General features: G+C 43.2%; 1 protein-coding gene across 18 annotated transcripts in view; it reads right to left on the bottom strand.

Annotated features, from left to right (window-relative positions):
- LOC127573072 (muscleblind-like protein 3) overlaps positions 1 to 12,036 on the bottom strand; it is a 188,138-nt gene that overhangs the window by 18,079 nt on the left and 158,023 nt on the right. For 11 of the 18 annotated variants that reach the window (XM_052020896.1, XM_052020891.1, XM_052020890.1 and 8 more), the window contains 4 exons: positions 9,583 to 9,733; positions 8,118 to 8,153; positions 946 to 1,034; positions 525 to 598 (listed from right to left, as the gene is read on the bottom strand). In XM_052020896.1, coding sequence (XP_051876856.1) covers positions 542 to 598; positions 946 to 1,034; positions 8,118 to 8,153; positions 9,583 to 9,733 — 333 coding nt within the window. In that variant the 3' untranslated portion in view covers positions 525 to 541. The remainder of the gene's footprint in view (positions 1 to 524; positions 599 to 945; positions 1,035 to 8,117; positions 8,154 to 9,582; positions 9,734 to 12,036) is intronic. The other 7 variants (XM_052020906.1, XR_007956747.1, XM_052020903.1 and 4 more) reach the window with 7 other exon arrangements.

Here is a 12,036-nt window from a genome sequence, read left to right as displayed (position 1 = left end):
TTTCTGTTTTTGTTTTGGATTTCCAGCTTCTGCAGTTGTTTTTTTTAATTTCCTGTGCTGTTTTAATGCAGATGTTTAAACAGCACATGGGAGGAACTTTTGGGTGAAGTTAGCTAAAGTGTATTTTTTTTAACTTTTTTTTAACTTCCGAACACTTCCATCCAGGTTCTTGCAGAGAGTAATGCTACCCCTGAGCAACAACAGGTGTGTTCCAAGCACAGAATACACAATTACTTCAGAACAGTACAGTTCACATCAATATAATCCATGCTTAGCAATGATACAATATCAGCCAATTAAAAATACAAACTGCATGCAACTGGTTAACATGCCAGATTCCATGTTTAAAACCATATTGATATGATTAAAAAGTGAGTTCTAGAATGAACCATTGTGACATGAATTCTCATCATCAACATCACTTCAGCTAAATGACTTGGTTTTGTCAGAAAGAATGAAACGATAATTTTTAGGTACTGACAGAAGTTCTAATTAGTTTGTATTAGTAATTGAAAGAAACTTACTGTTCTATTCGTAAGGTCTACATCTGTGTAACAAACATGCTGCTACTGAGTTCATCTATTGATAAAATGGGCATCTAAGGTGGAAGAGATTTCAGATTAAAATTTGATCTTTTATAAACAACTTATCCTGAATATATTAACATTCACATGCTCGCACTGACATTACATAAACAGCTGTATGCAGTGAATGAATTAACTGACAGTTTTAAAGTAAGGGAAAAGTAATGTCACTAAAATTATGCATAGCTACATCCAGATTGTAACACACACTGAAGTTGCGACTGAAGAATACTCGACTTAAAACAACTTTCCTCGATTTAAACTTAGCAAAACAGAAAGACTTTGAAATCTGTGCTGATTTTAAAGCAACAACTCACTTGGAGCAAGAAATGTCAAATAAAAGCTATTTAAAGAGCCAAACCTGATTGGCTGTTGCTGCGAAGGGAACGTTGGTGGCAGGTGTTGTTGTTGCAGACACAGTGGTAGGCGTAGCGCCGTGCATCATGGGTACTTTCAGTAGGGGACACCATGGAAGCAACAAACGGGAAGGGTGTAGCGTTATGGTGACCATGGCAACATGTGGTGTGGATTGCAGGCGTGGCAGGTATCACAGCAACAAGCCATGTGACATCATCATGAAGGGTGATACCAACATGCAATCACAGTGCAAAAAGCAAGACAGCATTGAAAGAAATAAAAAAAACAAAAGAGAAAAAAAAAGAGAAAGCTTATTACAATCATAATTAAGGAGAACTTAAAACACTCTAAAAGACTTTGTACATTATCAGGCACATAATGATGTATTTGTGCAATTATATAAAATAAAACACAGACTTTGAAGCAATGTATTTAACAGGTACATTGAGAAAAATTCTGTCTGAAATTATCTAAATACAATTAAAAATCCAATTTTGCAGTTCCTTATTAAAATTAATTCATTGGAAATGCACCAGAACTAATTACAGGATGAGCTAGGAGGAAAATGGGTTTGTTTATCAAAGGAGACTATTTAGTTCCATTTTTGCTGGATCCAAAATGAGAACAATCGAAGGTCAGAGAATGACTTTGTAACCTTGCCTCTCTTTATCTCTTATACACACACACACACACACACACACACACACACACACACACACACACACACAGAAAGATCACAAACACATACACAAACACACACAGAAACATACACACAAATACACACACATACACAAACACACATATACAAACATACACATATGGACAAACACACATATACACAAACACATACACATTAGCACAAACACATCTACATACATACACAGACAAGTACACAGACAAATACGCATATACACAAACACACATGCAAACACACAAACACACACATACACATATACACAAACACATACACATTTGCACAAACATACACATACATGCTTATACACAAACACACACATACATATATACACACACTCATATACACAAAAACATACACATTTGCACAAACGCTCAGGACTTGTTCAATGCAAGGTCCACAAACTGATCCATGCCTTATTATTGGTAGCTGCACCATCTACTGTTAGACCCAAGGCTCTGGCTTTCTCTCTCTAAACCTCTCCCTTTGCAAGCCCCAGCCCTGCCACCTCTAACCAAACATGGGTACCTGTCCTATTCTCTCCTTTAGAGACTCAGTGTCGAGATTGTACCTGGCAATATTGCCAGAGACATTTTACCGTGTCATTTTATTTTGCTCTAATACTCAAGCTAAGCAGAATTATTTTGGAATAAAATCATAACTGGAGGAGAGAGAACAGCAGAGTTAATGTTTCAGGTGAAGATGATGAAAAGTCATTCACTTGAAATACTTGTTATCTCTCTCTTCCACAGATGCTGCCTGACCCACTGAGTATTTCCAACATTTTCTGTTTTTCATTTTGAATTTCTAGCACCTGTAGTTATTTTGCTTTCAGAATTATTTTGGATCTCCTGAGATTCCATTTCCACCCTCTACCCATATAAGGTTTCATGTGGTTTATATCCAAGCAGACTGGGGGAGCTTCTGCATCTAGAGAGCTCACTGCCTTTTTTTATCCTTTTCTAAAGGTGGTTTATTCAGTGATTACAGAATCACATTACTGCAATATTACAGTACTTCATAATTCACACTATTTACAGTTTCAAATTATAACCTGGCCATCTCTATCCAGAAAACACTTGAGCCCTAGAGGCGCCCACCAGTTGGGCAAAGAGCTCTCTACCTTTCCTGCACGTCACTGTTCTCTGTCCATTTATCATGTCTGGTCTCTAAGAATGCTCCGTTCAAATCCCACACAGATCAGGATCAGAGGAAGAGTTGCTATCAAATCATGGCCTCCGGACCCCACCCCTTGCAAGATTCCTCCCACTCAGTCAGATGCCACCCTGACTTGAAAACATACCGCCATCCTATAGCACAGCTGCATCATCTCCGCTCTGCTAGATATCCAAGCAAATTGGTGAACTTCCACATCAAGAGACCTGGGTTCAATCCTGACCTCCGGTGCTAATCGTGTGGAGTTTGCATGTTCTTCCTGTGACTGTGTGGGTTTCTCCTGGGTGCTCTGGTTTCCTCCCACATCACAAAGATGACAAGATGGTGGATTAATTGGCTGGTGTAAATTGCCCCTAGTGAAGGGTGCTAGGATCTGGGGTGGGGATGGGGTTTGGAATTGATGGGAATGTGGGGAGAATAAAATGGCATCAGAGTAGGATTAGTGAAAATGGGTGGTTGATGGTCGGTGGCTGAAGGGAGTTCCTCTGTTGAATGGCTCTACGATTACATCAAATAAACAACTCTCATTCCATGACAGAGCTCCACAATCAACTATTCGAGGAGGTAGTTTGAGTCACTCACTGCTTGGGCTGGAGCATTGCCTGTTGCATAGCATATCGTCACAGGACACTAAAACTGGGTGCCTTTGCAACTGTTGAGCAGTGTCGCAACTAACTAGGTCAGTTTCCTGGTGTACAGGTTATGTTAAAACTGCTCCTCACCCAGCTGGAATTGAACAGGACAATTCACAAGTGTTACTGGCACAGTATGTGCACTTAAGTGGAGGTTATATCATCAATAAACAAACATTGAGACAGACTGCGACAAACAATCCGCTGGAGGAACTCAGCAGGTAGAACAGCACCTACAGGGGGACAGGAACTGTCGACGATCCAGGTCAAAACCCTGCAAAATTCCTTTTTTCCTACAGATGCTGCTCGACCCACTGAGTTCCTCCAGCAGATGTTTATTGCTCCAGATTCCAGCATCTGCAGTCTCTTGTGTCTTCATTGAGACAGGCCCTTCAGCTACTGGTTACAGGGTGAGAGCTAGGATTTATCCAGTAATGGTGAAATCAGAGAAATAGTGTTCTAGCCTAAATCAAATGTGCTCAGCCTTATATCTAGTTTCCAAAAGAGATGTGCATTTGGATTCCTTCTTCTGTCCCCCCATAACTCACTCTGCAGACAGAGTGGGTCCAAAAACTATTAGCCTCCATTTCAAGCTCTACTTGATATTTTGTCTCCTATCAGTTTCCATTTTCATACTGTCACTGTCCATTTATAGAGGCACAGAGTCATGCAACACAGAGACAGGCCCTTCGGCCCACCATGTCCATGCCAACAATCAGATGTTCATCAGTACTAGTCCCATTTACCAGCACTTGGTCTGTTGCCTTCTATACCTTGGCAAGTCAAGTGCTTGTTTGGATGCTTCTTAAATGTAGTGAAAGTCTCTGCCTCCACCATTCTTTCAGGCAGCATGTTCCAGATTCCAACCCTGCCTCACATCCCCCCTCAGATCTCCGCTAAACCTCTTACCTATCACCTTATACCTCTTGTTTTGGACACCCACACCAAGGGAAAAACATTCTTACTATCTATACCCCTCACAAAGTTGCATGTATACCTCCCTCTGGTCATCCCTCAGCTTCCTCTGCTCCAGGGTAAACAAACCCAGCCTAACCAATCTCTCCTTGTAACTGAAACTCTCCAACCCAGGAAACATCCTGGTGAATCTCCACTGCACCTTCTCCAGTGCAATTACATCATTTCCTGTCGTGTACAACCAGAACTGCACACAATACTCCAGGTGTGGCCTAACCAATGTTTTATAATGTTGTAGCATTATGACCTTGCTCTTATATTCCATGATAGGGCTTTCTGAGGTCCTTTCCACTCCCTCTCACATTTCCCTCTTCCTTGGTCTGACTGTACCGAGCAAAGCAAGCTGAACTCCATCGTGGCATTTTTCTGTATATTTGACTACAAAATGAAATAAGATAGGTCCATTTTGTAGGAAGGATTGGGGCCCAGAAATCAGCTGTGAATTTGGGTACACATGGCCTCAGTTCCTAGAAGGGCAGGTACAACAGATGTATTAGACTGCTACCACCTACCAATCACCCACCATCCCTCAACAAGTCACATGCCACCCTGACTTGGAAATATACCACTATTCTGCGATGGCCTTGTTACTGTGTCATGAATGAACAAAAGAAACCCATTAGCTGGACTCACAGGGAGAACAGAGCGTGGCCCTGTACTTTGAACCCCTCTAGTTACCCAGTAGATCTTTTGTGTAGCAGGATCTCCATACTTTGTCTTTGTTGAACCTTCAGACACAAACTGCTGGCGCAAGACCAGGTAGAGTGGAGCAGTGGTGCAGCTGGTAGAGCTGCTGCCTCACAGCGCCAGAGACCTGGGTTCAATCCTGACCTTGGCTGCTGTCTGTGTGGAGTTTGCACATTCTCTCCATTACTGCTCTAGTTTCCCCCCTCATACCAAACATGCATGGGTTGGAGGGTAATTTGGCCGTTGTGAATCATCCCTTGTGTGTAGGTGAGTGGTAGAATCTGGGGGCAGTTAATGAGACTGTGAGGAGAATTAAAAATGAGGTTAATAGGAGATTAGTGTAAAGAGGTGGTTGATGCTCAGTATGGACTCAGAGGGCCGAAGGGCCAGTTTCCCTGCTGTTTCTCTATCTAATATAGCTTTTGAGTTGCCCTGAGCTATTGAGAAGGATCAGTTTCTCTGGCACACAAGGCCAAAACACATGTACTTGCATCTCCCCCATGTACTAAATATGCTGGTTTAATTACTGTAATTACATCTGATGGCTGATTAGCAAAGGTGGTGGAAGTACTGAGAATATATGCAGTTAATGCTCAAACTATAGCCGGTAATTAAGGTACTGAAGCAAATCCGTAAGGAAAGAGTTGGATATAACCATATAGCAATGTATAGCCAAAGTCAGCAGAGTGAGCCTTTGATTTGATTGTTATGTCCCAGCTTCTGAGGCTAGGGCGACACAGTGGCGTAGCAGGTAGAGCTGTTGCCTCACAGGTCCAGAGACCCAGGTTCTATCCTGACCTCGGGTCTTGTCTGTGTGTAGCTCGCATGTTGGCCTTGTGAGTGCATGGGTTTCCTGTGGGTGCTCCCACACCCCAAAGACCTGTGGGTAGGTAGGTAAATTGGCCGCTGTATATTATCCCCTGATGTACATGAGTGGTGGGTGAAATAGGTGGGGAGTAACAGGAATACTCTGCAGCAAAATAAGTGAGGGAATAGGATTGATAGAGTTGTTCTGAGAGCTGGCATAGACTTGGGCCGATTAGCCTCCTACAATGTGTTACGGAAATCTGAACGTATGAGAAGGTGAAAGATTTGAGTAACACCAGGGGAGATTTGCAAGTGGTTTCTTTCCCATTGTCATTGAAGGGTGGGGCCCTTAGTTTTAAAAATGTGGAGCATAACAGGGAAACACTTCAAACTCCCTTGATAAGCAACGGCACAAGAATTCCACTTGTGAGATTCTAGGCCTGGTCTTAGGGGCGTAAACCACAACAGAGAAACTGAGCCAAACCATGATGCGTGAGGTACCTCGCCCATCAGTGGCGACTGGAGACTGAGGCAGCTCTAGTCTGACTGAATCACAGGCACCTTTGCATCTAAATGTCCACAAGCAGGCGATGAATGGAGGTGAAGAGCATGAGCTGAATTATCCAAGAGAGTTGTTATACTGAAGATCGATAAAACAGAATTCAATGAAGTGTTCTTTTGCCATGCCTGTGAAGGCTTTTCATACTTGCTAAATGCTTTAATTATGCAGGATATGCTTCACTTAGAGAACTGAATGGGGACTCCACTATGGGAGGGGTACAGTGGTCTTGTTGTGGGTTCTCTTGATTGACCCCACACCAAGGCATGACACTTAAACTGAGGAACTGCTTCCTAACAATCCCCTGAAGAAATTTAATTCTATTACCAAAAGAAGTGGCTTCCTTCTACGCATCCTACTATCTAACATTTTAGTCAGCTGCAATACCTCAATTAGATAACGAAATCAAGGGAAAACATGTCAGTCTCCTACATTCTTAATAACTTAACCCATGCAGTGATCTGCTTGGATGCAGCAATTCCAAAAATCAGAAGCCCGGGATTCCAATATTCATCTACAGCTGGCTGGAACTATCATCGAGCTATGGTCACTGAATCCATTGATTAGATTCCACTTTTTGGGAGCACATTGGAGACAGGCCAATCATTAAAGCACAGCTTCAGTTCTTTAACCAGGGCTCCCAATAAGTGATGCCCCCACTTCAAGCTTGACTCTCCCTTTTGTGCATTCACTGAAGTAGGTTCTACGGAGTTTGACTGATCTCCTGACAGCTCACAGTAATTAGAGTCATAGAGAGATGCAGCGTGGAAACAGGCCTTTCAGCCCATTGAGTCTGTGCCGATCATCAGCCACCCATTTACACTAATCCTACATTAATCACATTTTATTCCCCCAGAAAAGAGATGTGCAGGGCAAGTTTTTACACAGAGAGGGATGGGTGCCTGGAACAGGCTGCCAGGGGTAGTGGCGGAAGCAGATATGACAGTGGCATTTAAGAGGCTTTAGGTAGACACATGAATATGCAGGGAATGGAGGGATATAGATCATGTGTAGGCAGAAGAGATTTTGTTTAATTTGGCATCACATTCAGCATACACATCATGGGCCGAAGGGCCTGTTACTGTGCTGTACTGTTCTATGTTTTATGTCCTCTTCTCATCAATTTCCACCCCCTTACCCCCCACCCCCCACCCCCAATTCTCCCACTCACCTACACACCAGAGACAATTTACAACAGCTAATTAACCTACCAACCTACACGTCTTTAGGATGTGGGAGGAAACTGGAGCACCCAGGGAAACCGACACGGTCACAGGGAGAACGTGCAAACTCCACACAGACAAGTGCCAGAAGTCAGGATTGAACCTGGACCACTGGAGCTGTGAGGCAGCAGCTCTATTGGCTATGTTAACCATGTTAGAAATTGATAGGTTTTTAGATATGAAGAGGTATTGGGTTAGTGAAGGAAAATGACGCGGAGGTAAAAGATCAGCCATGATCTTACTGACTGACGGAGAGGGTAAAGGGGACTCCTTCTTTAATCCCTTATGTTATTGTGTGAGAAAACTGAACTGAAATACTGAAAGAAGCCAACACTTCTAAACACAGACACACAGCGACATTTGCAAACGTGAAGGAGTAAAGAAAGATCAAAATGTTTGATAGAGTAACAGCTGCAACCTTACCAACACTTGCAGTGGGAGTCATGCACAACACTGAGCCTGCAGATCATGCAGTGAAGCATGGAGAGGATAAACAAAAGAAAACATTGGTTAGAAACAGTTAGTGTTCACACATGCACGCACACACGCGCGCACACACGCACACACGCGCGCACACACGCGCACACACGCACACACGCGCGCACACACGCGCACACACACACACACGCGCGCGCGCGCACGCACGCACGCACACACACACACACACACACACACACACACACACACTCTGAACACATTATGGCCAGTAGAGTCAGCTTCATTGATTACCTCAGCACATGCAAGGTTAGAGTTTAGTTTTTAGGAGAATCTGGATCTATCCAACCTCAGCTATTTATTGGGAAATTGATGGGAAGCAAGAATCAGCTGTTGATACGTTAGTAAGTGTAGCAATAGAATGATACTGGCTCCTGCCCAAAGGATGCAAGGTCTAGGTACCTTCCTGTGTTTACAAACTGCATCTTAATTCATGCAGCTTCACTAAGGATACTTAGGGCGTGAAATTGGACCTGGTTGGGAATTTAGAATTGGAATCAATTTTGTTGCCCACTGTTTACCCTGTTAACGCATGGCAGGGTGTAGAACACTCCTGATGCAATTGCCAGTCATCTGAATCCCAGGCCAAGTCCAATTTATATCCCCTGAAAATGATCAAAACCAGCAAAAAATTGCACTTGAAAAACAAACTGTACAATATATCCAAAATATGGAAGCATTATTTTCTTCAATCCAACTCGCTTACTGAAAATCATACAGAAGTGTCCAAACAGGAACATCGAGAAGTTTGAAGTATGGAACCCCCTGAACATTTCTGACCCTTCTTTGGGTGGTCTGCAGTTTGAGGAACGGAGGGGCACCTTTTGGTAACCTCAGCCACGTAAGTGGGGAAGGTCAAGCAGTGAGTGTTGGCAGACTCGACCTGCACCCAAGGAATCCAGTCCTAATACACTGGTGCTCATCCACAAGAAGTGAGGGGGCATGCCCGACCCAGGAAGATCCTAAGAAACTGAACATTAACTTGCTTCCTCTAAGAATGGTGGAAATGAAGCTTGACTAATGTCCGACAGCGTACATTGTCCCGCCAAGAGCCCAACCCATTCCATCCAGCAGCAAGCACTGATCTCCAAGCTCTCCCTGTATCCTACGGCATTATCTGAGATAAAACATGCCAAAACAACAGTGCAACTTATTTCAATAAAATTTTTAAAAAACATTGAATTGGATGTTTCTTCTCCCCTGAATAAATATATATACTTTGAAATAAAAAGAATAGTTTCACCATGAAATCCTAAAAAAGAGGGCAGCTATGTTAAAAGTTAAAAAACCATTCCAATACATGTTTCTGGAGTAAGCCCCAACAGTGAGGTCTCATAATTTCCAAAAGCCAAATGAAAGAATGTATGAAGAGCGCGAGTGATAATGGACTAACCTGTTGGGATGAATGTTGGTTGTTGCAGCTGCATATTAGCTAGAGCCTGTTGGTAGTGGAAAACACTGGGGTTAAACACTGTGGTGGCACCATTGGTTTTTTCAAGTGCTGGCCTCTTTGGTAAAGGTTGGAGAGCACCAGGCTGGAGAGCCTATGGATGAGGGATTGATTAAGACAAGTAGAAAATAAATGATGCATGCACTAAACTGTGCGCACACACACACACACGCACGCACACGCACACGCACGCACACACACACACCAAGGACTGGCCTCCCGTTCTCCTGTGACTTGCAAAAGCTAAAGCAAGGCAGCAGCTGAAGCAGACTAAAGACACTGTGGACAATGTGCGAGAGAAGCGAGAAGCCTTCTGAGAATCAAGAGTGGAACCATACACTCACTTCACAACGTTAACTTTAAAGCGGGGGACAAGGTTCACCAAGCTTAAGATGCGAGAGGTTGGACAGGCTGCGGTTCCACAGTGATGAAATGAGAAAGAAAAATGTCAGCCCAATTCAGGCTTAGTGATTGGATGTTGTGAAAGCTTTACAACTCCAAGCAAAATAATAAATGTAGCCAGGGTTCTTGCTAAGGGGATTAGAAAGTCCTAGAGATTTAAAGTCTCAGGGCTTATTTCACAAAAAGAATTTTTTCTTGAACGTCTCAACACTGAATTAAAAATCCACATGGATTGAGTACTTGTATTTTCCATTCAATTTAATACAAGTAGCTTTCAGAATATTGCTTGGTTAAGTAAATTTATTTCCCTGCACCACACACACACACACACAGATTGTCTAATTACTGTAAAACATGATCAACAGCTCTGTAAACATTAACAACCTTCCAAAGTTGAATAAAGTTAAGTGAAAATCGAGCTTTATATTAACGGGAACCCAACAAGCAGCTACAAGTGGTAGGAAGCAAGTGAAGCAAAGATATAAATGTCTATTATAAAACTGCAGTGCCCAGAAGCCAAGGACCAGAAATTTGTCTGCAGCATTTTTCCAGTGTTAAAACAGTATTACCAGCCTTGTGAAAATGTTCTAATAAAAATTACAAGGTACCTGTATATTAGTGCCAATTCCAAAGCAATGTGAATGAGCTCCTTCATGTAACACCACACTGTTTCAGGGAACTGCATGCTTTGTGGGGGGCAAATTTCCCTTGTTAGTCACATCTTTTGGCATAGCTTTGACCTCAGGAAGAAGACCTTAAAGGGTCACACTGTTATGCAACCAGCACTCATGCTGAGAAAGAATGAGTGGGGAGTAGGGTCAGAGTGACAGCAATGTCCTCTTGAGGGATGGGCAGCCAGCAGCACAAGCTTCTGGAGAACAGTGCAGTTGGAAGCAAACTTCCTTGTACAAAAGACCCTTGTGCCAAGAAGTTGCCCAGGGATAGGGTGTCTGTAAGGGCATGGGTTCCCGCCTTGTAGGCCTGCATTTTAGGGAGCCTTCAATGCAGCTAAAGGCCCCTTCCAGCTCTGAATGCCAAGTTGCATTGACCAAAAATGGAAGGTTCCCCTCTCTCCCCACTGAGCTATTCTTAACTTCTGCCATGCAGCAGGGAGCAGCAGTCTGTCAGATCCTGAGGCAAGGTTTTGAAGTGCAATACTGACCCTGATTCTGACTTTCAGAGCAGCAAAGGCACTTATGTTTCGTTGCTACTGGGGTTTGTCTAGCAAACAAACGACAGTGCCTGCACTGCTCTTGCAAGGTCACCCTCAGGATCCTTGCAGACCACCTCTGCTGAGTAATGTGCTGCATCTAACACTTAGTTGCTCACCTATGCATTGCACAGGTCACAAACAGCTCCACAAACAAAGCAGTGAAACCTCCCATCCTTGGTGAACAGGACTTCTGTATTCACACCAGGAAGGGGCACGTGGTTCCAGTGTAGGGGTCTCAGAGTGCAAGCTTTTATTACAGCCACCTCGTGCGTCAGATGTTTTCACCCATTTCTCATCCGAAGCACAAAGAGCCACATATCTTTTTGCAGGATTTCTCATAACATTAATGGCTACTTAATTTTGAGGGGCAGCATGCTGAAATAATCTGGATTTGTGATAACTGTGATCCCACTCCGGGTCAGCCTACTTCACAGAGAATTCTACCTTTGACTAGTATTATTCTTCCCATAATGTCCATTTTGAGCCTTCCGCACCATTAAGAGCTGGTTCTCCTGAGAGTGACTCAGAACAACATGCTGGAAATCTCGCTGGAGACAAAGTTTGGGTGGTGCTTCATTGCTGATGTTATTTTGGGGGAGGTGACAGGGAGAAAAAAAACAGCCACCGGAGGCATGAAAAACAATGCATCAAAAAGGCCATTTAAACCGGAGTTAACTCATGTACAAAATTGGTTAAATTTGTATTGATATGTCTGTGTAATACTGCTTTTATTATCACTGCGCAGATGAATTTCTCGGCCCAGGGAACTGCCGCCAATTTTG

Source organism: Pristis pectinata, chromosome 8 (genome assembly GCF_009764475.1).
Source record: "Pristis pectinata isolate sPriPec2 chromosome 8, sPriPec2.1.pri, whole genome shotgun sequence".
NCBI lineage: Eukaryota > Metazoa > Chordata > Chondrichthyes > Rhinopristiformes > Pristidae > Pristis > Pristis pectinata.
This window is presented reverse-complemented; position numbering and strand designations above follow the sequence as displayed.